At 44.4% G+C, this 25,693-nt stretch overlaps 1 protein-coding gene across 1 annotated transcript in view; it reads right to left on the minus strand.

Moving 5' to 3' along the window:
- NPFFR1 (neuropeptide FF receptor 1) overlaps positions 1 to 25,693 on the minus strand; it is a 407,424-nt gene that overhangs the window by 190,940 nt on the left and 190,791 nt on the right. The window contains exon 2 of the mRNA XM_073681431.1: positions 23,072 to 23,377. Within this exon, the coding sequence (XP_073537532.1) occupies positions 23,072 to 23,377 (306 nt within the window). The remainder of the gene's footprint in view (positions 1 to 23,071; positions 23,378 to 25,693) is intronic.

The following is a 25,693-nucleotide window of genomic DNA, read 5'->3' on the forward strand; positions in this document are numbered from 1 at the left end:
CATATATTAATCCTGATCACAGGAGTTAGGCAGGCTGGGTTTGTGGCAGTGTATACAGCACAATAGGGTCCATTACACATTCTGTCTGCTACTGCTGCTGTTACAGATATCCATATAGCCCTACATAATTGTGCTGTATTTTTTGCTCTTAATCCTGATTATTTGCTTAAAAAGCAATCCAGAGTACACCATTTTACTGCTCCATTTGCTTGTTAGCAGAATACAGATTTTTTAGATTAGATTCGCATTACTGTATTGTGGAAGCAGAGAAACTTTTCCATGATCACACGTGATGCCATATTACTGTGGTAATAAACTAATACAGACATTTTGTGGAGCGTGCCAAATATTCCACTCTATTTAAAGTCAGCCAGTTGTGTTTTGTTGAACCTATTCACACTTGGTCGCTGACAAATACCATACTACTGTATTAGGCAACAGACTGAAACCGTGGCCATCAGACGTGATCCCTTAATACTGCCGTAATAATACAGAAATTTTTGGGAACGTATCAGATATTACACTACATTTAAAGTCAGCCAGCTGTGTTTTGTTGAACCTATTCACACTTGGTAGCTGACAAATACCATACTATTAGGCAACAGACTGAAACCGTGGCCATCAGACGTGATCCCATAATACTGCCGTAATAATACAGAAATTTTTGGGAATGTATCAGATATTACACTACATTTAAAGTCTGCCTGGTGTGTGTTCAAACCTATTCACAATTGGTCACTGTCAAATAGCATATCTGTGAACAACGTTGTCAGAGGATTATGCCAGTTTTATGGACTGGCAATAAAACATACAAAAACCAAGCTAAAATGGATTCTTCTGGAAAAAATGTTAAGAAACATTCTTTCCATGGTAATGACTTGCATATAAGGCCAAATAAATAATTAAAAAAAAAGTTATGGACTGTGGAAGAGATTTCAGCAACCAGAATGAACACTCATCTTGAGCTTATGATACCACCTAGCACCTGTCCCTACTGTAAATGCATCTAACAGCGTTATCAATAGGGAATAGAATAGATTTTTTTTTTCAGCAGCACCAGCAACACGCAGTATAAGGCAATAATACCTGGCTGGATCGGTGTAACACGCTATCCTTTCTGGAAAACCTCACCCGTAGATGACTTTCAGATAAGGCAGGTAATATTATAGAATTCAAGAAGGGCTGGCAAAAATTAGGACGAACTCCAATACGCATTTAAAGAGACGTAAAAAAAATAAAATAAAAAATAACACAGCAGGATCCTTAGTATAAAAACCAGACTCGTCAATGTAACCTCAATGTAATCACATTGTACAGCTCCTGCATCTCCTCCTCTTTGGCTTCCATCTCTGGAAGGACCACATCAGTCACAAGCTGGAAGCACTGCAGCACTGCCTTGGCCAAGCGGCAACAGGCTGTGCTGAAGATAATATGCTTAATGCTTAGGTGACAAACCACACACCGCTGCACAGTTGTTGAAAGCTGTAACAAAGCAGGAAAATCTGTGGCTCTCACTGCTGAACATACAGCCAGGCATGGTCGTGTGTGACAATGTCCGGACCTGGTGGTGGAGAAATTCTATGACTGCTTTTTACTGTGGATTGGACTTGCTTATGCACGTTATTTCTCAAAACGCATTGCAGATCAGGCCATTGCCCAACTCTGTAGTCATGGAATTCAAGGCGTAAAGAAAGATCTTTTTGTGTCGAAGCACCACCGAGAAGTGTAAGCTGATGTTGGACTGGCTGCCATTGCTTATGCAACAAGCTGCATTAGAGGACTTCCTGGGAGAAATGACAGCCAGAGTAGATACGGTTTCCCTCTATGCCAGTCCTTTCACCAAGCTAAAGAATATGGCTGTGGTGAAATACAACTCTCACTGAGAAGCAGTGTCAGACTAAAGAACATTGGGCCCACCAGAGGATTTGATTCTGAGGGCCCACCTTTCTCCCCCACTCAAGAGCCACATAGCAGCTGCAAGGTTTCAGCTCCTTTGTGAGAAACTATTGTTTGGGCAGCCATTCAGTCTACCAAATAAAATTTCTGAGAAGGAAATTGTGCGTGGCTTCGCTTCTGGTACTGGGTGCACTGCTAATACCATGGCATGCCATAATTCACTGTAAATATTCCTGGCTGATTGGAGATAAGTTCATTCCCACAGAAAAGTACCAGAAAGCTAAGGAGATGGTGGCCTCTATCATCATGAATAATTTGCTCGTTGTTTAGGAGACCGATCACTGCTGCTGTCTACCTTGTGAATATTGTGTTGAAGCTTGATTGACCCAGGGCCCGCAATCCTATGCATCGGGAAGATGTGTTCCATCCCAGGGTCTGACTAGGTCCTGGCTTCCACAATTTTAACCCAGTGATGCCTCAGTGAGATGTACCGTCCCTGGTCACAAGCAATTGTCCATGTGTCTGTGGTTAGGTGGTCCTTCCAGCGAACTACGCTGGTGAGGGTACAAGTAATGTTCTGGGACCCGTGCTTGCATAAGGCGGGGACAACACCGGGAGAAATAGTGGCGGCTGGAGACCAAGGGCCATGAGGTTGCGGAAAACTTCCACCTCCACGAGCCTAAAAGGCTAAATTTCTAGTGCAAGCAGTGGAGAAATGTGGCAGTTTAGTATTGTGACCTGTGGGTGGCTGGCTGCATATTTGTGCTTGCATTCCAAGGACTGGGGTAGGGACAACTGAACGCTGCCCTGGGACAAGGATGTGGACACTGATGGTTGGAAGTGTGCAACGACAGCTGCACGGTGGTAGGCATCTTCGCCTGCCCCAAGGACAGGGGATTGGTGTGCATGCACAACAGCAGAACAAGCAGTGGTGTCACCTGCAGACACTGTGTCTAGACCCTGGCGTTCGGTCAAACTAGTCGGGTGCTTTGCTGTCAAGTACCTGAGCATGCTGGTGGTGGTAAGGCTAGTAGTTTTGCTGCCCCTGCTGATGCTGTCATGGCATATGTTGCAAATGGCCTTTTTGGAGTTAACTGGACAGTCTTTAAAAAAGAGCCAAACTCTGGAAGACCTAACAGTTGGACTGGCAACTTCGCTGGCATTAATGTTTTGGGGAACAGTTGTCCATCTTATGTCTGTGGCCACCCCACTGCTTGTACCTGCCTGTTGTGGTGTTATGCCTCCCTCCCCTTCTGCGCTGCTGTCCTTGCTATGCATGTCACTTTGCCAGGTTGGGTTAGTGACTTCATCGTCCACCACCTAGTCTTACACATCCACACCCTGGTTCTCCTCTTTACTTTCTGTCCATTGTGTCTCATCATCATTCACCTTTTGCGAGAGTAATTGCACTTTCCCACCATCACCTTCATCTGACTATGGCTTCTAAAATATTTAGGCATCACTACATGCGATCTCCAGTTTCCCGGATTGAAGCGGACCGAGCGAGAGGCCAGAATCTATAAATGAAAGATGAACAAAACAGCTCTTTGGAGTGTCCAAGTGTGGGATCAGTTGTTTCAGGGCACTCAGAATGGTGGGAGGAAGGAGGATCAGGGTGAGGAAAATGCTGACTCCAAGTTAAAAGAATCTCCCGGATCCACACATTCCTCAAACAAGAATCTGCAAAAACACTAGTGCATGCCCTCATCATCTCTCACCTCGATTACTGCAACCTCCTGCTCTGTGGCCTTCCTTCTAACACTCTCACACGCCTCCAATCTATCCTAAACTAAGCTGCCCAACTAATCCACCTGTCCCCTCTCTATTCCCCGGCCTCTCCTCTCTGTCAATCCCTTCACTGGCTCCCTATTGCCCAGAGACTCCAGTTCAAAACCCTAAGCTTGGCATGCAAAGCCATCCCCAACCTGTCTCCTTCATACATCTGTGACCTAGTCTCCCTGTACTTTCCTGCACTCAACCTCCGATCCTCACAAGATCTCCTTCTCTACTCCCCTCTTATCTCCTCTTCCCACAATCGCATACAAGATTTCTCCCGTGCATCCCCCCTACTCTGGAACACTGTACCCCAACATATCAAACTCTCGCCTACTGTTGAAACCTTCAAAAGGAACCTGAAGACCCACCTCTTCCGACAATCGTACAACCTGCAGTAACCCACGCTCTACCATACCACTATACCACTAGCTCTACCCTCACCCTCTGTATCCTCACCCATTCCTCGCGGACAGGGTCCTCTCCTTTCCTGTACCAGTCACCGTCACCTTTTTGTTCAAGATTATTGTAATTGTTTTTGCGATGTATGCCCCTTTTTCACATGTAAAGCGCCATGGAATAAATGGTGCTAAAATAATAATAATAATATGGTCCAGATTCATGCCTACTAAGACTGGACCATGTATAGGGTGGTTGTGGTGTCAATCTGACTGGAAGCATAATCTGCTATCCAACCAACAACCTTTTCACACTGCTCTGGCTTCAATAGTTGTGTCCCACGGCCCCATAGAAATTGGGACAGGAAGGTACAGTAGTTCGACATGATGTGGGTGTTTGTTGTGCTCCCTCAGCAGGCACAGTTTCATCTTGCCCACAGCCTCTGTCTCTGCGTGCACCATAACCATTATGTCCACTTCCCTATCCCTTTCCATGAGCCTTGGGATAAAGGGTTTAAAATCCTTATAATAGCATTTACAAATCCTGGCAGTGCAGACGAAAGGTCATAGGTGTAAACATGTCAGCAATCTCCCAACAAGCTAAATTCATTTGGTGATTGGATTGTTTATGGTGTAACAAAAATTATTTTTCTCAGCAGCACATCGCCCTGTGCAAATTGCAGATGTGCTGCTGATAACATGATACTGTATGGGGACAGATTGATCTACTAGTGATTGTTCTGTGCCCATCATTCTTCACCATCCTGTGTAAAGAAGCAGGGAACCAAGCACCGAACAACTTCAATATTGTCGATCGCTCTCATTTAATGGTCTGAACTCAGAGCATGTAAATGTATCCTAAATGTTTGAGTGTGATGGTGCAATATGTTAACATTTTGGGCCCTACTTTAAACTTTTGCCCAAGGCACCACTTTGTCTAAAATCAGCCCTGGTTATTTGTTGAATGTGATGAGATTTGTGTTATGTAAAGAAGAATTAGTTGATCGATAGCTGATGTCCATATACTGTACAGGTGCATCTCGCTAAATTAGAATATCATCAAAAAGTTAATTTATTTCAGTTCTTCAATACAAAAAGTAAAACTCATATATTATACAGAGTCATTATAAACAGAGTGATCTATTTCAAGTGTTTATTTCTGTTAATGCTGATGATTATGGCTTACAGCCAGAAAAGAAAGATTCTACATCTGAGAAAGAAAAATAAAAATGACATCTACACAATTGGAGGAATAGAACTAAGCAACAGCATGTGTGAAAAAGACTTGGGTATACTAATAGATCACAGACTACACATGAGTCAACAGTGTGATGCAGCAGAAAAAAAGGCAAACACAGTTCTGGAATTTATTAAGAGAAGCATAGAGTCTAGATAACGTTAAGTACAGTAATTATCCCCCCTGTACTTCTACTTTGTCAGACCTAAACTGGAATACTGTGTCCAGTTCTGGGCACCATATTTAAAAAAAAAACATAGAAAAACTGGAGGAAGTTCAGAGAAGAGCTACCAGGATGGTGAGTGGACTGCAAACTAAGTCCTATGAGGAACGGTTAAAGGATCTGGGAATGTTTAGCTTGAAAAAAAAAAGCCTAAGAGGAGACTTAACAGCTGTCTACAAATATCTAAAGGGATGTCAGTGTAGAGGGATCATCCTTATTCTCATGTGCAAATGGAAACACAAGAAGCAATGGAATGAAACTGAAAGGGAGAAGATACAGATTAGATATTAGAAAAAACTTTCTGACAGTGAGGGTGATCAATGAGTGGAACAGGCTGCCACGAGAGGTGGTGAATTCTCCTTCAATGTAAAACTTCAAACAGAGGCTGGACAGACATCTGTCTCAGATGGATTAGTGAATCCTGCATTGAGCAGGGCGGTTGGATACGATGACCCTGGAGGTCCCTTCCAACTCTAACATTCTGTGATTCTATGATTCGATGATAAATTATGCTGTTCTTAGATTGCGTGGCAAAAACATGGTGACAGTGTCTCTTTAAGCCTTTAAAGAAAATGTCCAGTTTAATAAACCGAGAAACACATTGACACACTCTGTGGCCCCACCCTTGTGTCTTTGTATATTCAAGTAATGCAGTGGTATTTCGGCTCAAAACAAAATCCAATTAAATCCAATTGTATTCACTTGTAAACTTGAGAGCATCTCATTAAATTAAATTTGCTTTTCTTTTATGTTTTCAGCAAAGAGTATAACTACTTCAAAAAATATTTTACTAAATTGACAATTGTTGTTTTAATGGGTTGCTTGCTACAAGGTTCCATGTGATACATGCATGGAAGAAGATAAGATTGGTTTTGCTTTCTCTAGTAAATAATAAGTAAATATGATGTCAATGGGGTTGGGGAAAGTTGTTCAACTTCAAACTCTTTAATAAAAATCCCTTTCTCGTTTATGGGTTAATAATTTTCAGCTATGATTTCCATATGGTTATGACTTCATACTTTCCAGATATGGTTTCCATTTGGTTATGGATTCATACTTTCCAGTTATGCTTATGAGCAAAGCCTTGAACTGCAGCTCTTGAATACATCACATCTATCTAACAAGCAGATTGGCCAATAAATAACAGAAAATAGGACTTGGAACACACCCAAAAACACTTGGGGGAGCAAATTTAAAATTATTTTCCAATGTTCTATCCCATCATGCCTGTAACATCTGCCTGAGTCCACTGGCTCAAAAGGTTGCCTCAGACAGACTTGGCACAAGCCAATTTGTCTGCCAGACTCCAGAGAAATCCAAGTATCCTTTAACCCCTGTACAGAGATCTGGTTTTACAATAGGTCCCAGTGGAATGCTACGATGGAAGGGCTGCCGTCCAGAGGTAGGAATGGTTGCCAAGCAGGGTCAAAGCTGAGAGTTCATGTCAAAGAAAAAAATGAGGATCCGTAAGAATAGTCAGAAACAAGCCGGGGTCAAAACAGGAACACAACAAACAAAACAGGAGCAGAAGCCGCACAAGAGCTAAGTAAACACCAAGCTATATCTGGCAGCTTCCAGCAGCAAGCTGGAAGCCTTAGTAGGGTGTGGTGCTCTCCAATTGGCTGGAGCAGGGAGCTGATAACTTCAGCTGGAAGCACACACCCATACTGCCAGACTGCCGGCACTACAGGTCTCAGCCTCTATAGCATTAGTGGCTGGACAGAGCCTGCTATCCAGAGCTTCTGGTTCTGACATTTCTATCACCAGCGCCACCCGCAGAGTGAATACGGCGGCACCTGCCGACAGAAGCAGAAGTCGCACCAGTTTCTTCTTCCATTATAAACATTATAGTTTCTTCTTCCCTATAAAATTATGCAGTAATTGAGAATATGGACATATCTTAGCCTGAGATCCCTAGAGTATTACATGTCGCTTAGCTACAGTGCCTTGAAAACATGTTGACACCTCAGGAACTTTTCCACATTTCTCACATCACACCCAGATACTTTAATATACTGTATTTTATTGGGATTTTATGTGATATACCAATACAAAGTAGCAAGTATTTGTGAAGTGTAAAGGAAATGATACATAGTTTTCTAAATATTTTAAAAATATCAATCTGAAAATTGTGACGTGGATTTGTATTCAGCAACCCCTGATTCAATACTTTGTAGGACCACCTTTTGCTGCAATTACTTCTGCAAGGCTTTTGGGGTATGTTTCTACCAGGTATACATATCTACAGTATAGGATGCAAATATTGCCCATTCTTTTTTGCAAAGTAGCTGAAGCTAAGTGAGATTGGGTGGAGAGCATCTGTGAACAGCAATTTTCATGTCTTGCCAAGGATTTTCAATGGGATTTAGGTCCTGATTATGACTGAGCCATTCACACACATGAATATGCTTTGATATAAACAATTTCATTGTAGCTTTGGCAGTATGTTTGGGGTCTTTGTCATGCTGGAATCTGAACCAACGCCTCAGTCTCAAGCAGAGGTGGACACTGACAACTTGGGACCCCTGTGCAAGAAATGTGTTTGGGCCCCCTCCTTTTATGGTGACCAAGCTACAGATATATATTTTGCATAGTCTCCTCTCATTATGTATGTTGCCGCCCCTTGTTTCATAGTGCCCTCTCTTGTTATGTACAGCACCATTCCTTACGTATCGGATAATTTTTGATATTTATAGTGCCCTGCATATATTTCATAGCATCCTCTCTTGTTAGATATTTAATGAAATAATTGCTGATGAAACAAGGGAAAGCTTATTTTCTAATGGAGGCTGATGGACTCGTCTGCTGGTCAGATGCTGCTCCATCAGCAGTCATTTTATATCTAATAAGAGAGGAGTATATAAGAAAGACAGGGTGCAGTGAATAACAAAAATAAAAGGAATATGTTATGTAAGGGACGGTGCTGTACATAACTAGATAATACTGTGTAATAATAAACAGAGCTGTACATAACAACATAGGGCACTATGTAATAAGAGGCCACCCTATATGTAACTGGAGAGAACTCTACGTAATAAGGGACAGTGTTATATTTAATAAAAGAGGAAACTATGTAATTAAGAATGTCGCTATATAAAACAAGAATGTACTCTATATACTAAGGGACCACACTATACATAATAAGGCTACATTCCTGTATCCATGTGAAGTGTTGGTCTGCTGCCCGATTTTTTTTCTCGGACAGCACACAGGCCCATTGAGTATGTCCTACTCAGATCCTCAAAATTAAATCAGAAATAGACATGCTCTGAGTCTCGCAGATTTCGTTTGTGTGCCATCCGATAAAAAAATCTGGCAGCACACAGACGATTCACACGAATGTGAGAATGTAGTCTAAGAAGGCTGAAGCTAATCACTAGTTCCCTGTCTAGGTGCATTTCTGGTTTGACTCTCCAGTTAATGACCCGGCTTGTTTAATCTGATCTCCTGACCCTGGCTTCGTGTTTTTAACCTGTGTTGCCTGTCTCGTCCTTGGACTGTCTGACCATGTCTCTTTCTTCGCCCTCTGTGCCTTGCATTTGTGCCTTTGACCGCTGATCAGCTGCTGCAGCTACTACCATAACGGCCCAAGCTTATTCTTACCATCAGAGAGGCTAGAGAGGCTCTAGTGAAGACCAGGTAGTCACTTAGTTATGCTCTTCCATGGAAAGCCTGGCCAGTGGCACAGTGGACCTACACCCACCGTCATCAGATACTTCAAGTGATACAGTATAAAAAATAAATACTTACATTCAGTGAATGCTGATGTCTCGTTTGATTAGTGTCGTTTTCTGTTGTTTCTTCTCCATCTGGTCGGACCAAATGTCGATATCTCAAAGCCACTACTCGTCTTTTCACAATGATCACCACAGCCCTAAAAATAACAAGGTCACATTTATTGTATGCATACATATTTTTCTCCTGAATAAAAAAATTCTCGCACTGCGCCCCTGAATGCAAATATGTACCCCACCATTAATATACTATTAGTCACGCACCATTCAAAATATAAACTGATAAGACAGCACTGTGCCCCCCATTAACTATAATTTCTGCATCCAATAAATATAAATTAATTGGTATCTGTGACTCTCCCCCAATTCATTTGAAGACTATGTGCTCACGTTTGTTGCTTTTTTGCCACATGGATTTGTTGTGTAAAACATGCAACGTTTTACAGTACAAGCAAAGTGAATGCGATCCCTGAAGTCTCAAGCACACATTGCTTATTTTTTCCTTGCAGATTTGCAGCAGATTAAAATCTATATAATGTCATTTCTTGCAGTGTTTTTCACCCAGACTAATGAGTGGGGAAAATATAGAAGAAATTTGTGTAAAAAAACATGTCAAAACCACATATTTTACACAACGGTTTTCCTGCAAACACATCAGGATTAGAAGCTGAATTTTCTGCTGTAAATCCTGAACATGTGCACATAGCCTTAGTCCCTGTCCAGTGTCCTCCCCCCACACATACAAATTCATTATACATCCCTGATAGCGTCATAATGAATTAAGGGGTGGGCGAAGATGTTATCAGGGTCTCACAATGAAATGGGGGTGTGCGAGAGGATGCTATCAGATAATCAAGTTTCCAGTAATAATGTTCCCCATACTGGGCCCCTTTCTGAGATAATGTGCACCGTCCTGGCCCCCTTCCTGGGGTAATGTGCCCCATCCTGATCCATTTCCTAGTATAATAGGATCAATCCTGGGAAAATATGCCCCATCCTGGTCCCCTTCCTGGGGTAATTTTCCCCATCCTGGTCATCTTCCTGGTGTAATGTGCCCCTTCCTGGGGTAATAGGCCCCAACTTGGGCCCCTTCCTGGAGTAATGTGACCCATCCTGATCCCCCCAGGGGTAATGAGCCTCATCCCGGGATAATGTGCCCCATCCTGGGACACTTCCTGGGGTAATGTTCTCCACCCTGGTCCCTTTCCTGAGGTAATGTGACCCATCCTGGTCAACTTCCTGGGGTAATGTGCCACAACCTGAGCACCTCTCTGGGGTAATGTGCCACATCCTGGGTCCTGTTCTTTTCTTTTTTAACACATAAAAAAATGATTATGCTCACCTTTCCCTGGTTCCCATGACTTCTTCTTTAGTCGGCACAGGAATCGGCAGCTGCCAGCCTCTGATTGGCCAGCAGTGTGTATTGCAGCGTAGGGAGCCGGCGGCTGCCTTGTGCCACAATTCATTTCATCTGAATGTGCGTCCTCGGATGTACATTCAACTGAAATAGTCGCCGGTGCCTGCGGGAGCCTCCATTCACCTCGGGGCCCCGGTGCAGCTGCACTGGCTGCACCCGCGATATGTTCGCCTCGGGTCTAAAGTCTTTTCCCGCCTCTAACAGGTTTTCCTCCAGGATTGCCCTGTATTTAGCTTTCTTATTTCAACTTTCTTCTCATCAACTCTGACCAGCTTCCCTGTCCCTGCTGAAGAAAAGCATCCGCACAGCATAATGCTGCCACCACCATATTTAATAGTGGAGATTCTGTTTTCAGGGTGACGTGCAGTGTTAGTGTTCTGCTACAAATAGCGTTTTGCATTTAGCCCAAAAAGTTATACTTTGGTCTCATCTGACCAGAGCACCTTCTTATACATGCCAGCTGGGTCTCCTACATGGCTTTTTGCAAACTACAAACCAGATTTCTTATGGCTTACTTTAAAATGTGGCTTTCTCCTTGCCGCTCTTTGATAAAGGCTAGATTTGTGGAATATATGATTAATAGTTGTCCTGTGGACAGATTTTCCCAAGTGAACTGTGGATCTCTGCAGTTTCTCCAGAGTGACCATTCGTCTTTGGCTGCTTCTCTAATTAGTGCTCTCCTTGATTGGGATGTCGGTTTAGGTGGACGGCCATGTCTTGGTAGGTTTGCAGTTGTGCCATACTCCTTCCATTTTTGGATGATGGATTGAACAGTGATCTGTGAGATGTTCAGAGCTTGGGCTGTTATTTTATAACCTCACCCTGCTTTAATAATCATCATCATCATCATCATCATCAGTTTTATTTATATAGTGCATTCCAGAAAACTGGCTCAGCATGAGAGAAGTCTTGGAGACAGAGGTGAGAGGTTTGGATTATGGGGGGTGTTAGTCTTAGATCATTTGTGGAGTGGAGAGCACAGGTAGGGTGATAGACATTGATAAGGGAGGAGATATAGGTGGTGCAGAAATGTGTAGGGCTTTGTTGGTGAGAGAGATAAGTTTGTATTGTATTCTGTAGCAAATGGGCAACCAGTGAAATGACTGGCAAAGGGTAGAAACATCGGTATAGTAGCTGGATAGAAATACAACACTGGCTGCTAAATTCAGGAAGGATTGGAGGGGAGAAAGTTTGGTTAGAGGGAGAACGATCAGTAGAGAGTTGCAGTAGGCCAGACGAGAATAAATAAGAGCAATAGTAACAGTTTTTGCAGTTTCAAAGGTGAAAAAAGGTCAGATTCTGGAGTAGTTTTTAAGATGCAGGTAACATGAGCGAGTGAGCATTTATATATAGGGAATTACTCTTGTCCACAACTTTATCCCTGACCTGTCTGGTGTGTTCCTTGGTTTTCATGATACTGTTTGATTCCTGATATTCTCAAACAAACCTCTGAGGTCTTCACAGAACAGCTGTAGTTAAACTTACAACAAATTACACACAGGTGAACTCAATTTATTAATTACAGTGGAGAATAAAAGTATTTAGTCAGCCACCAATTGTGCAAGTTCTCCCACTTAAAAATATGAGAGAGGCCTGTAATTGACATCATAGGTATACCTCAACTATGAGAGACAAAATGAGAAAAGAAATCATGAAAATTACATTGTCTGATTTGGAAAGAATTTTTTTAAAATTTTGGTGGAAAATAAGTATTTGGTCACCTGCAAACAAGCAAGATTTCTGGCTCTCACAGACCTGCAACTTCTTCTTTAAGAGAGCTTCTGTCCTCCACTCATTACCTGTAGTACTGGCACCTGAATGAACTAGATATCAGTATAAAAGATGTGAGAGTGTGAACTGTGATAGCAGCAGGAGAGCATTAGGACCCTGTGACTTTTGCCTGGCTGAGCTCAGAGCAGGGGCAGAGCAGGAAACCCTGTGTGTTCTGAGGGTGTCTGCTGTGTGAGAAGCTGGACAGAGCATCTGAGGAGAACTGCAAGGACTGAACTGCAATAAGACTCTCTCTTTACAAGCTTTCCTGTGGGGGTTGATAACCCCTGGCCCTGGTGAAGCTGTATCCCTGCTTAAGAACAAGTGCTGAGCTGGGGAAAGCTGTGTGTCTCTTTGGAGTTTTGTGGAAGTCAATGCTGAGTGGACTAGAGACTTTGTGCTGAAGGAGCCAAGTGTCGAGTGAGAAGGGAAAGAGACTGAGGATATCATCTCTGTAATGGAGCGCGTGGTCAGTGGTCCGGAAAACAGTGAGAGACTGCGAGAGGAGAGACGGGGTCCGGTGCCATTCACATTGAGAGGATACTGACAAGTCTTGTGAAGAGATCTTCCCAGACCTTAACCTGAGGCTACAGGACTAAAGCCCCCGGCGTGTGGCCTCGGCATTGGCCGACAAGACAAGGAACCTTTGCTGTTTTTGTGAATGTTGCTTTTGTTTTGGCGCCAAAGTTTTCCGGGACTACAGTGCTGGCCAAAAGTATTGGCACCCCTGCAATTCTGTCAGATAATACTCAGTTTCTTCCTGAAAATGATTGCAATCACAAATTCTTTGGTATTATTATCTTCATTTAATTTGCTTACAAGGAAAAAACACAAAAGAGAATGAAGCTAAAATCAAATCATTGATCATTTCACACAAAACTCCAAAAAAGGGCCGGACAAAAGTATTGGCACCCTCAGCCTAATACTTGGTTGCACAACCTTTAGCCAAAATAACTGCGAACAACCGCTTCCGGTAACCATCAATGCTCTGCTGGAATTGTAGACCATTCTTCTTTGGCAAACTGCTCCAGGTCCCTGATATTTGAAGGGTGCCTTCTCCAAACTGCCATTTTGAGATCTCTCCACAGGTGTTCTATGGGATTCAGGTCTGATCTCATTGCTGGCCACCTTAGAAGTCTCCAGTGCTTTCTCTAAAACCATTTTATAGTGCTTTTGGAAGTGTGTTTTGCGTCATTGTCCTGCTGGAAGACCCATGACCTCTGAGGGAGACCCAGCTTTCTCACACTGGCCCCTACATTATTCTGCAAAATTTGTTGGTAGTCTTCAGACTTCATAATGCCATGCACACGGTCAAGCAGTCCAGTGCCAGAGGCAGCAAAGCAACCCCAAAACATCAGGGAACCTCCGCCATGTTTGACTGTAGGGACCGTGTTCTTTTCTTTGAATGCCTCTTTTTTTTCCTGTACACTCTATGTTGATGCTTTTTGCCAAAAAGCTCTACTTTTGTCTCATCTGACCAGAGAACATTCTTCCAAAACATTTTAGGCTTTCTCAGGTAAGTTTTGGCAAACTCCAGCCTGGCTTTTTTATGTCTCGGGGTAAGAAGTGGGGTCTTCCTGGGTATCCTACCATACAGTCCCTTTTCATTCAGACGCCGACGGATAGTACGGGTTGACACTGTTGTACCCTCGGACTGCAGGGCAGCTTGAACTTGTTTGGATGTTAGTCAAGGTTCTTTATCCACCATCCGCACAATCTTGCGTTGAAATCTCTCGTCAATTTTTATTTTCCATCCACATCTAGGGAGGTTAGCCACAATGCCATGGGCTTTAAACTTCTTGATGACACTGCGCAATGAAGACACAGGAACTTTCAGGTCTTTGGAGATGGACTTGTAGCCTTGATATTGCTCATGCTTCCTCACAATTTGGTTTCTCAAGTCCTCAGACAGTTCTTTGGTCTTCTTTCTTTTCTCCATGCTCAATGTGGTACACACAAGGACATAGGACAGAGGTTGAGTCAACTTTAATCCATGTTAACTGGCTGCAAGTGTGATTTAGTTATTGCCAACACCTGTTAGGTGCCACAGGTAAGTTACAGGTGCTGATAATTACACGAATTAGAGAAGCATCACATGATTTTTCAAATGGTGCCAATACTTTTGTCCACCCCCTTTTTTAGGTTTGGTGTGAAATTATATCCAATTTGGCTTTAGGACAATTCTTTTTGTGTTTTTTTCATTGAAGACAAATTAAATGAAGATAATAATACCAAAGAATTTGTGATTGCAATCATTTTCAGGAAGAAACTGAGTATTATCTGACAGAATTGCAGGGGTGCCAATACTTTTGGCCAGCACTGTAGCTGCAGCCACCGCGATTCACAGGCCTGTGATAGACTACATCTGAGGTTAACGGTACCGTAACTTTAAGATACCCGGGTATCCCTATACTAGGGGAATAAGAGCAATTGGTATAGTTTCATGCATTGTTATTGTTAATAGTGGTAGGACTGTACTCAGTGGGCCATCTCAGGGGTCCCTATAGAACACCCTCACTAGATTGACACAGTGTTTAGGTAAAATTGTTCCAGATCTTTAGAATAATTCACATAAACAGGAAACCTTGAGATTGGCACATTGATTTCAGCTTTTGCTGATTGTGTGTATTTATTAGAGACAGTGTCCCAGGTAGAACCTGAGACTGATTCATGCAATACTGAATTTTAGTCCAATCCCTGTTTTAGTAAAGAAAGTGTTTATTTCTGTCTCTGTCTCAGTTTGTGACTCACTGGATCTCTCTCGGACCCTCGGTCATTGCATGTTTGGCGTAGTCAGCAGGATCCAGTGCTTGTCATGGACGGAGGCGAGGGAAGAAATGACTCTGCCGCACTAGCAGCCCCCCGCTGGTAGCGGAACCCCTGGCAGCCGCGACGACTGTGGGAGGATATGTGCCGGTAGGAGCTTTACTCCAGCACATGCCGAAATACGACGGGCGTAACATGCCATTGCAGGATTGGGCTGAGAGGGTCCGGAGTGTTCTGCGGATGTGTAATCTGGCCCCCGCATTACGAGCAGAGTTGGCATTAAATGCACTAAAGGGCGACGCTAGGCGGATGGTGATGGTACGTCCAGAGTCAGAGAGGAGCAAGTTAGAGAAAATCTTGGAGCTGTTAGAGGGGAGTTCAGGAGGCCAGGCTCGTGTGGCCCAACTTTGTTCCTTGTTTTTCAATCGGCCCCAAAGGGAATGTGAGATTTTGATGCAGTACTCGAATACTTTACAGGAAACGTTGAATGAGGTGCAGCGACTAGACTCAGGGGCTATGGGGGCATTCTGAGAGGTAGACCGCTTGCTCCGGGATCAATTCATAACGGGGTTAGCCAATAGATTCCTTTGAGAAAAACTGATGGAGATGTCCCGAGCTACCCCGGAATTATCCTTCTGGCAGATTTATCGGGCCTCGGTGGAAAGGGAGGAGGAGTCCACTCTGGTGACCGAGGGGGCAGTTGACAGTGCACAGCTGGAGTGAGGTCCGGCGCCAGTTTCAGGAGGGGGAGGACTGGTAAACGTTGTACAGGCTCTGCGTGCCGAACTGAAGGAGCTAAAGCTGGAGGTGTCTAAACTCAGAGCTGGGCCGGTCCCTACTCCCACGGAAGGGCCACCCACCCTGTCCTCTGGAATGGTGGTTCCACAGTCTGCCAGGTCGCCCTCCTCGAATGATCCAAGTTCTCATCCACGAGGAGCAGTCACCTGCTGGAGGTGTGGGCATCGGGGACACATCTCCCGATACTGCCGGATGTCTGCAGCCCCGGAGCCTCCTTCGCCGGCGTTAAACTCCCAGCTGCTGCCATGAGAGGTCGAGCAGCAGCGGCCCACCCCCCACAAAGCCCTCAACGGAAAGAACAAGATTTGTTCGCATGCAGTCCAGTGCTGGAAGTAGAGTTTGAAGGGCGGAAGATGAGATGCTTGGTTGACACAGGATTCGAATGTACCATAATGCCCTTAGAGGTGTACGAAAGGCACTTCAGTCAACTCATGGTTCCTGAGGACGGCCGAGTGATAAGGCTTATAGCCGCTAACAATGGCCAACTGAAGGGGATCGTGTGGATGCAACTGAAAATGTTTGGTCAAGAGCTGGGTCAGAAAGGGATAGTGCTGGTGGACCACCCTCCTAGAAGAGGGATTGAGGTGACGCTCGGAATGAATGTTCTGCAAGATTTAAATCATCAGATGTATGCCAGTGAGGGACCCCGATACTGGGCGCGTGCTTCCCACCATCGACCCACCCAGAGAATGTTACACCGTCTAGTGCTGAGTTGCGATCTCCTGAAGAGTGCTGTCCCTGGGGGTCGGGTGGGCCTGGTCCGAGTGCCATCGCGGACCATGATCTTGCTAGCACCCCGGCATGAAGAACTCTTAATGGTACCGGTGGGGGCTGCGCAGAGACTGAATGGGCTTGAAGTACTCATCGAGCCAGCCCCAGAGAAGTCCTCATTCGCCAAGGCACATGTGGCCCGGTCTCTGGCGATTGTGAAGAATGGACGGGTGCCAGTCAGATGTATCAACGTTCTAGATGAGGCTGTTACAATTCCTGCTGGGACCATTCTGGCTGAACTGTTTGTGCCAGCAGGGAAGGTGCCTGACAAGACAGTGTTCGAACTTCGCCCAGATGAACAGTCTTCCTGGACATTCGCGGTCAAAGTAGGCCGGACCGAACCTCCTACCGAAGAATGGAATGGTCGTGTGATCATGGACCAGATGGGATTGGATCGGGAGGAACTGACCCCCGTGCAATTGGAGCAGCTGGAGAAGGTCTTGTGGGAACATCAAGAGACCTTTTCACGACATGCGGAGGATTTCGGTTGTTCCTGAATGATTGAGCATGAGATTCCCATGGGGGATACTCCTCCTATTATGGAACGTTATCGTTAAATTCCCCCAACGCTCTATCAAGAGGTGAAGCACATGGTGGCCAGTATGCTTGATAACCAAGTGATCCGAGAGAGCCAGAGCCCCTGGGCGGCCCCTGTGGTCTTGGTGTGGAAGAAGGATGGGACCCTTTGGTTTTGTGTGGACTATCGCAAATTGAATGCTCACACGGTGAGGGACACATATCCATTACCTCGCATAAAAGAGTCTCTGTCAGCACTGGGTCGGGCCAAATATTTCTCGACGTTGGATTTAGCAAGTGGCTATTGGCAGGTACCAATGGCCGAAAAAGATCGGGCCAAGACGGCGTTTGTCCTACCAATGGGGCTCTATGAATTCAACCAGATGCCCTTCGGGCTCACTAACGCCCCGGGAACTTTTCAACGCCTGATGGAACATTGCTTAGGCGATCTGAATTTTGAATCAGTTCTGATATATCTAGATGACATTGTGGTGTCTCATTTGAAGACCATCTTGAGAAGTTATGTCAAGTTCTCCGGCGGCTCAGTTGTTATGGCCTAAAAATAAAACCAAAGAAGTGCCAACTGTTACAGAGTCAGATTGAGTATTTAGGTCACGTGGTGACTCCGGACGGGGTTCTGCCCACGACCAGTAAGGTCATGGTCGTGCAGGAGTGGCCACCCCCCCCGTACCCTGCGATAGGTTCGGGCCTTCTTAGGTTTAGCGGGGTCCTATTGGCGATTTGTACCTAAGTTTTCACAAGCAGTGAGTCCCCTGAATGAGCTTTTAAGAGGGATGGCACAAGGCCCCCAAAATCACCCCATCCCATGGGGACCCCAGCAGCAAAAGGCATTTGAGGAGGTGAAGGCCGCCCTAACGAGTGCTCCGTTGTTAGCGTATGCCTAGTTTGATACCCCTTTCCTGTTATACACCGATGGCAGTGTGCATGGGCTGGGGGCGATACTAGCACAAGTGCAGGATGGTCAGGAGCGAGTAATCGCCTATGGCAGCAGGTCTTTAAGAGACACTGAACACAACCCAGCTAACTACAGCTCGTTTCGCCTAGAGCTACCGGCCCTGGTGTGGGCGATGACAGAACGCTTTGCTGAGTATTTAACGGGAGCTGAGGTGCTAGTCATGACTGAAAATAACCCTCTGGCTCACCTAGAAAACGCAAAGCTGGGAGCGTTGGAGCAGCGGTGGGTCGCTCGCTTGCTAAGTTTAACTACCAAATTAAGTTTCGCTCTGGGCGGGAAAACGGAAATGCGGATGCACTCTCAAAGGTACCCCTTGGGTCCTCGGGGGAAAATGTTGATGACCAGCTTGAGGACACTGAAACCCCTGACTTGGGGCAGGTACCTATCTTCCGAAGAGTGGTACATTCAAGTGGGGTGGCGTCAAGGATGCCGTGTGTTCTGGGAAAAACACCCTCGGATTGGGCGAAGGACCAGAATGATTGCCCTGACATTGCACTAGTGCGCAATTGGGTACAAAAAGGGGTCTGGCCGCGTGCAGAGGAAAAGGCCCAGCTGTCCGCGGAAGGAATGAAACTACTGCGACAGTGGGATAAGTTGTGTGAGGAACAGGGCCTCTTGTACCGTAAGGTGTACCTGCCATCTGAGCTGCAGCACCGGTACCAGCTAGTAATCCCTATGGGGATGGGTCCGGTGGTCGCTCGCGAAGCGCATGAGAAGGGGGCCCACTTTGGGAGTGAAAAGACACTCCAGTGGCTACAGCGAGTCCTCTATTGTGCTGAATTGGGGGGGGGGATGTGACAGAGGCATGTCGGCAGTGTCGGGTCTGTGGGCTCAGTAAGAGCCCTGAGCAGCGGGCGCCCACGCTATCTATTAAGACTTCCGCTCCTTTAGAGCTGCTCATGATTGACTATGTCTTGATAGGATACTCAACGTCTGGGTATTAATATTGCTTGGTAATGACAGACCACTTCACCAAGTATGCTGTAGCAGTGCCGACAAGAGATCAGATGGCGGAGTCGGCGGCTGAAGCCGTGTGTTGACATTTCATCCAGGTGTTTGGGTGTCTGCAAAGAATACACTCGCATCAGGGGGCATGTTTTCAGGGGGAATTGATGAACGAGCTGTACCAGCTGTATGGTGTCGCACAGTCGAGAACGACACCTTACCATCCCCAAGGTAACGGAGCTTGTGAGCGCTTTAATCGGACTCTGTTGCAGATGTTGAGGATGTTAAAGGGTAAACAATGGGTACGCTGGCCTGAGTATCTCCCCAAATTGATGTGGGCCTACAATAATAGAGTGCACGGCACTACTGGCTACTCACCACACATGTTGATGTTTGGGAGGCCAGGGCAGGACATTGAGGATTTGAGCATGCCAGATCCCTCCTCCAATCCCCCTCAGACCGCATCAGAATGGGTTCGGGAACACCGGCGGCGATTGAGGGTGGTGTATCAGGTGGTGGGTGATCGACTCGGTCAGGTGACTCATAGGGACATGCGTCCCGTGCAAACCGCGCCTTTCTCCCCGGGGGATAGAGTGTTGCTGAGAATCAAACGACGGTTCAGAATGCTGAGTGAACGGTGGGAGGCGACTCCGTACCTGGTAAAAAAACGGGTGAGCCCTGAGATTCTAGTCTACGAGGTCGAGCCAGTGGGGACAGGGGGACCATTCCATAATCTTCATCGTAACATGCTACAACGGTGCTGGATTAAAGATGCCGTCCCCGTTTCCACGGAACCACAGGCCATGTCCCAAGGGGTGGGCATCCCTAATGCTCTTGAATTTGATGGTGGGTCTGCCTCCACGCCTGCTTACTTGCCCCCTGCGATCAATCTGTCCCCGTGTGGAGAGAGTATTGAGAATGTGGTATGTCCTTCAGAGAATGGAGAATCAGGTCAGTTACCTGCCCCGAATGATGTGGCATAGGGCACCACACCTCAGGAGGGAGCAGCCTCATTGGCTCCCGTTGAAGAGACTTCTGCCCCCTCGGGAGCCGAGCCTGTTGGGGTGGGTCCCAGGAGAACTACTCGAGCTACGGCAGGTATACCTCCACAGCGCTATGCACAAGACGATTTTGAGTGGGGAGGTGTGTCGAGGATGCCACCCTCTAGAGGGGTGACATGTGAGAGTGTGAACTGTGATAGCAGCAGGAGAGCATTAGGACCCTGTGACTTTTGCCTGGCTGAGATCAGAGCAGGGGCAGAGCAGGAGACCCTGTGTGTTCTGAGGGTGTCTGCTGTGTGAGAAGCTGGACAGGGCATCTGAGGAGAACTGTAATGACTGAACTGCAATAAGACTCTCTCTTTACAAGCTTTCCTGTGGGGGTTGATAACCCCTGGCCCTGGTGAAGCTGTGTCCCTGCTTAAGAACAAGTGCTGAGCTGGGGAAAGCTGTGTGGCTCTTTGGAGTTTTGTGGAAGTCAATGCTGAGTGGACTAGAGACTTTGTGCTGAAGGAGCCAAGTGTCGAGTGAGAAGGGAAAGAGACTGAGGATATCATCTCTGTGACGGAGCGCGTGGTCGGTGGTCCAGAAAACAGTGAGTGACTGCGAGAGGAGAGACGGGGTCCGGTGCCATTCACATTGAGAGGATACTGACAAGCCTTGTGAAGAGATCTTCCCAGACCTTAACCTGAGGCTACAGGACTAATGCCTCCGGCGTGTGGGCTTTGCATCGGCCGACAAGACAAGGAACCTTTGCTGTTTTTGTGAACGTTGCTTTTGTTTTGGCGCCAAAGTTTTCAGGGACTAGCAGCAGCCACCGCGATTCACAGACCTGTGATAGACTACATCTGAGGTTAACGGTACCGTAACTTTAAGATACCCGGGTATCCCTATACTAGGGGAATAAGAGCAATTGGTATAGTTTCATGCATTGTTATTGTTAATAGTGGTAGGACTGTACTCAGTGGGCCATCTCAGGGGTCCCTATAGAACACCCTCACTAGATTGACACAGTGTTTAGGTAAAATTGTTCCAGATCTTTAGAATAATTCAGATAAACAGGAAACCTTGAGATTGGCACATTGATTTCAGCTTTTGCTGATTGTGTGTATTTATTAGAGACAATGTCCCAGGTAGAACCTGAGACTGATTCATGCAATACTGAATTTTAGTTCAATCCCTGTTTTAGTAAAGAAAGTGTTGTTTATTTCTGTCTCTGTCTCAGTTTGTGACTCACTGGATCTCTCTCGGACCCTCGGTCATTACAAAAGACACCTGTCCGCAACCCCAAACAGTCACCCTCCAAACTCCACTATGGTGAAGACCAAAGAGCTGTCGAAGGACACCAGAAACAAAATTGTAGCCCTGCACCAGGCTGGGAAGACTGAATCTGCAGTAGGCAAGCAGCTTGGTGTGAAGAAATCAACTGTGGGAGCAATAATTAGAAAATGGTAAACATACAAGACCACTGATAATCTCCCTCGATCTGGGGCTCCACACAAGATCTCACCCCATGGGCTCAAAATGATCTCAAGAACGGTGAGCAAAAATCCCAGAACCACACGGGGGACCTAGTGAATGACCTGCAGAGAGCTGGGACCAACGTTACACAGGCTACCATCAGTAACACACTACTCCGCCAGGGACTCAGATCCTGCAGTACCAGACGTGTCCCCCTGCTTAAGCCATTACATGTCCGGGCCCATCTGAAGTTTGCTAGAGAGCATTTGGATGATCCAGAAGAGTATTGGGGGAATGTCATATGGTCAGATGAAACCAAAGTAGAACTGTTTGGTAGACTAGTTGTGTTTGGAGGAGAAAGAATGCTGAGTTGCATCCAAAGAACACCATACCTACTGTGAAGCATGGGGGTGGCAACATCATCCTTTGGGGCTGTTTCTCTGCCAAGGGACCAGGACGACTGATCCGTGTACATGAAAGAATAAATGGGGCCATGTATCGTGAGATTTTGAGTCCAAACCTCTTTCCATCTGCAAGGGCATTGAAAATGAAATGTGGCTGGGTCTTTCAGGATGACAATGATCCCAAGCACACCGCCAGGGCAGCGAAGGAGTGGCTTCTTAAGAAGCATTTGAAGGTCCTGGAGTGGCCTAGCCAGTCTCCAGATCTAAACCCTATAGAAAACCTTTGGAGGGAGTTGAAAGTCTGTGTTGCCCAGCGACAGCCCCAAAACATCACTGCTGTAGAGGAGATCTGCATGGAGGAATGGGCCAACATACCAGCAACAGTGTGTGCCAACCTTGTGAAGAATTACAGAAAATGTTTCACCTCTGTCATTGCCAATAAAGGATATATAACAAAGTATTGAGATGAACTTTTGTAGGTGACTAAATACTTATTTTCCACCAAAATTTGAAAAAAATGTTTCCAAATCAGACAATGTGATTTTCAGGATTTGTTTTCACATTTTGTCTCTCATAGTTGAGGTCTACCTATGATGTCAATTACAGGCCTCTCTCATCTTTTTAAGTGGGAGAACTTGCACAATTGGTGGCTGACTAAATACTTTTTTTCCCCACTGTAAGTGATTTCTGAAGGTAATTGGTCACTCAGGATTTTATTTAGAGGTATCAGACTACAGGGGGCTGAATACATAATTCAGATTTATATTTTTAAAATATTTAGAAAACCATGTATCATTTCCTTTACACTTCACAAATACTACTTTTTGTTGGTATACCACATAAAATCCCAATAAAATACATTGAAGTTTGTGGATGTAGCATGAAAAAATGTGGAGAAGTTCATTTTTTCACAAGGCACTGTAAATATGTACAGATGAACACTTGAAAGCTTTGACTGTTAACAAAAAGTGCCATTGAAGTGACTCACCAGTGATAAGATTGTCCACCAATGTAGTTGGCATGCAGAAGATCCCCACCAGTAAATCGCTTATGGCTAAGTTCAGAATGAACATGTTGGTTACTGTTCGCATCTGTCGATTCTTTAGTACAATGAAGCACACCAACATATTGCCAATCATACACATAAGAAAGATGAAAGTGTATGCCAAGATAAACATTGCTGCAATTGTTGAAGAATGCTGGTAGTAGAATGAGAATGTCAGATTTTCCCTGGATATGTGTGTCTGGTTGCCAAATCCTAAGGAACTGATGTTGAAAGGTGGAACAATTGGACCTAAGGAAAGAAATACAAAAGTCAATGCATTGATTCTTACAGACTGATTATATTAATAAAAGCGCTTTTATAGAGTCTTAATTTTCAATTGATGCTTTTATCCTCAGCCATGTATTAGTGTAACTACATTTTCTTTTAATTTTATAGGTTTAGTTTAATATTTTTTTTTATGCTCAAGGAACAAACCCGTGGCAAACACACCCTACATGAAAGCATTATATCAATTCTCTTGTGTAGAGCACACTCCTACTTACACAGCATTTTGTTATTCTGTATTTTGTCAGCCATAACATTTACTGTTTTCATTGATATACCCATAAAAGGTTTTGTTTTCTGAAGTATGATAGTTCTTCTCATGTGATTTGAAGGTAAGCATATACATTACTATATAATTTACATTTACATTTTGTAAAGTAGAAAAAAAACAAAAACGTAAAAAATAATTGTTTTTGTTCCATTTTTTTTTCTTCCTTTGTTTTCAACAGCTTCTTCGGAACCGCATAACGAAGTATAACATTTTTATTTTTCTGTAGATGTATATGTTTTCTGGTAGTCAATGTATATTTTTCAATGATGATGTTTTGGGGTACGTATAGTTAAGTGATTATTATTTTTTATTATTTATTGAGAATGGCATACTGTAGGAAACAGCAATTCACATTTTTTCTTTTGCTGTATGATGCTGTGAAAAAAGTTACCTTCATTCTATCATGTGGTAGAAATAGAGTGATGCAAAATGAGTATAGTTTTTAATGTTTAACCCCTTCACGACATGTGCCGTACATGTATGGTGCAAGTTGGAAGCAGGTGTATGGAGCAGGTTCACGGGATGAGCTCGCCCATACCCTGCAGGTCATGACTGTGTGTTACAGCCTGGCCCTGCCTCTAACAACTGCGGGTGGAGCGGAGCTCTGCTCATTATTGTTAACCTATTAAATTCCACTGTCAAACTCTGAAAGTGTCATTTAACACGTGACAGCATGGAGGCAAATCATTCCATGCTCCCATCGGTGCGCCCTTGAAGTGATCGCAGGTCGCCGATGGGTTGCTATGATAGCCGGAGGAATATTGAGGACCTCTTGGCTTGTCATTACGGCACTTCTTTGAAACCAAGCTTGTGGCCGGGCTTCAAAAGAGATTGGAATTTTTACTATATGCAGCAATGCTGTGGCATTGCCGTATACAGCACAAGCGATCAGACAATTGCAGTTTCAAGTCCCCTAAGAAGACTAACAAGAACAGTGAAAAGTAAAAAAAAAGTTTTAAAAAATATGAAAAAGAAGACTCATAAAAGTTCAAATCACCCCTGTTTTACCCGATAAAAAATAAAGATAATAATAATAATAAAAAAAAAAAAAATACACATATGTGGTTTTGCTGCTTTCAGAAACGACAAAAAAATGAAAACGTTACGGGTCTCGGAAAATGGCAACACAACCCCCCAAAATTTTTTTTTGCTAACTTTTGATTTTTTTTCACAACTAAAATAATAAATGAACTGGACATATTGGGTATCGCTGTTATCATACTGATGAACAGAATCATATTGCTAGGTTATTTTTATCACAAAATGTACACAGTAAAAAATTATCCCACTGGTTAACCCCTTCAGTGAACACGGTAAAAAAAAAAAAAAAACGAAGCAAAAAACAATGCTTTATCATCATACTGCCAAACAAAAAATGGAATAACATGCGATCAAAAAGACGAATATGAATAAAAATGGTACCACTGAAAACGTCATCTTGTCCCGCAAAAAACAAGCTGCCATACAGCTCCAACCGCCGAAAAATAAAAAAGTTATAGCTCTCAGAATAAAGCGATGCAAAAAAATAATTTTTTCTATCAAATAGCTTTTATTGTGTAAAAGCGCCAAAACATAGAAAAACGATATAAATGTGGTACCGCTGTAAACATACTGAATAAAGCTGCCTTATCAATTTTACCACACGCGGAGCAGAATAAAAAAATTTAAAAAAACACAATTCCTGAATTGTTGGTTTTTGTTTATTCTGCCTCCCAAAAATCGGAATAGAAAGTGATCAAAAAATGTCACGTGCCTGAAAATGGTACCAATAAAAACGTCAACTCATCCCGCAAAAAACAAGCTGTCACATGACTCTGTCGGCCAAAATATGGAAAAATTCTAGCTCTCAAAATATGGAGATGCAAAAACTAGTTTTTACAAAAAAATGCGTCTTTTAGTGTGTGACAGCTGTCAATCATAAAAACCCGATATGATTCTGGTATCTCTGTAGTCGCACCGACCCGAAGAATAAAGTCGTCTAATCACTTATAACGCACTAGGAACGGCGT

The sequence above is a fragment of the Phyllobates terribilis genome, unplaced genomic scaffold (genome assembly GCF_046119375.1).
Source record: "Phyllobates terribilis strain yellow unplaced genomic scaffold, ASM4611937v1 Scaffold_5__5_contigs__length_657084704, whole genome shotgun sequence".
Taxonomy (NCBI): Eukaryota; Metazoa; Chordata; class Amphibia; order Anura; family Dendrobatidae; genus Phyllobates; species Phyllobates terribilis.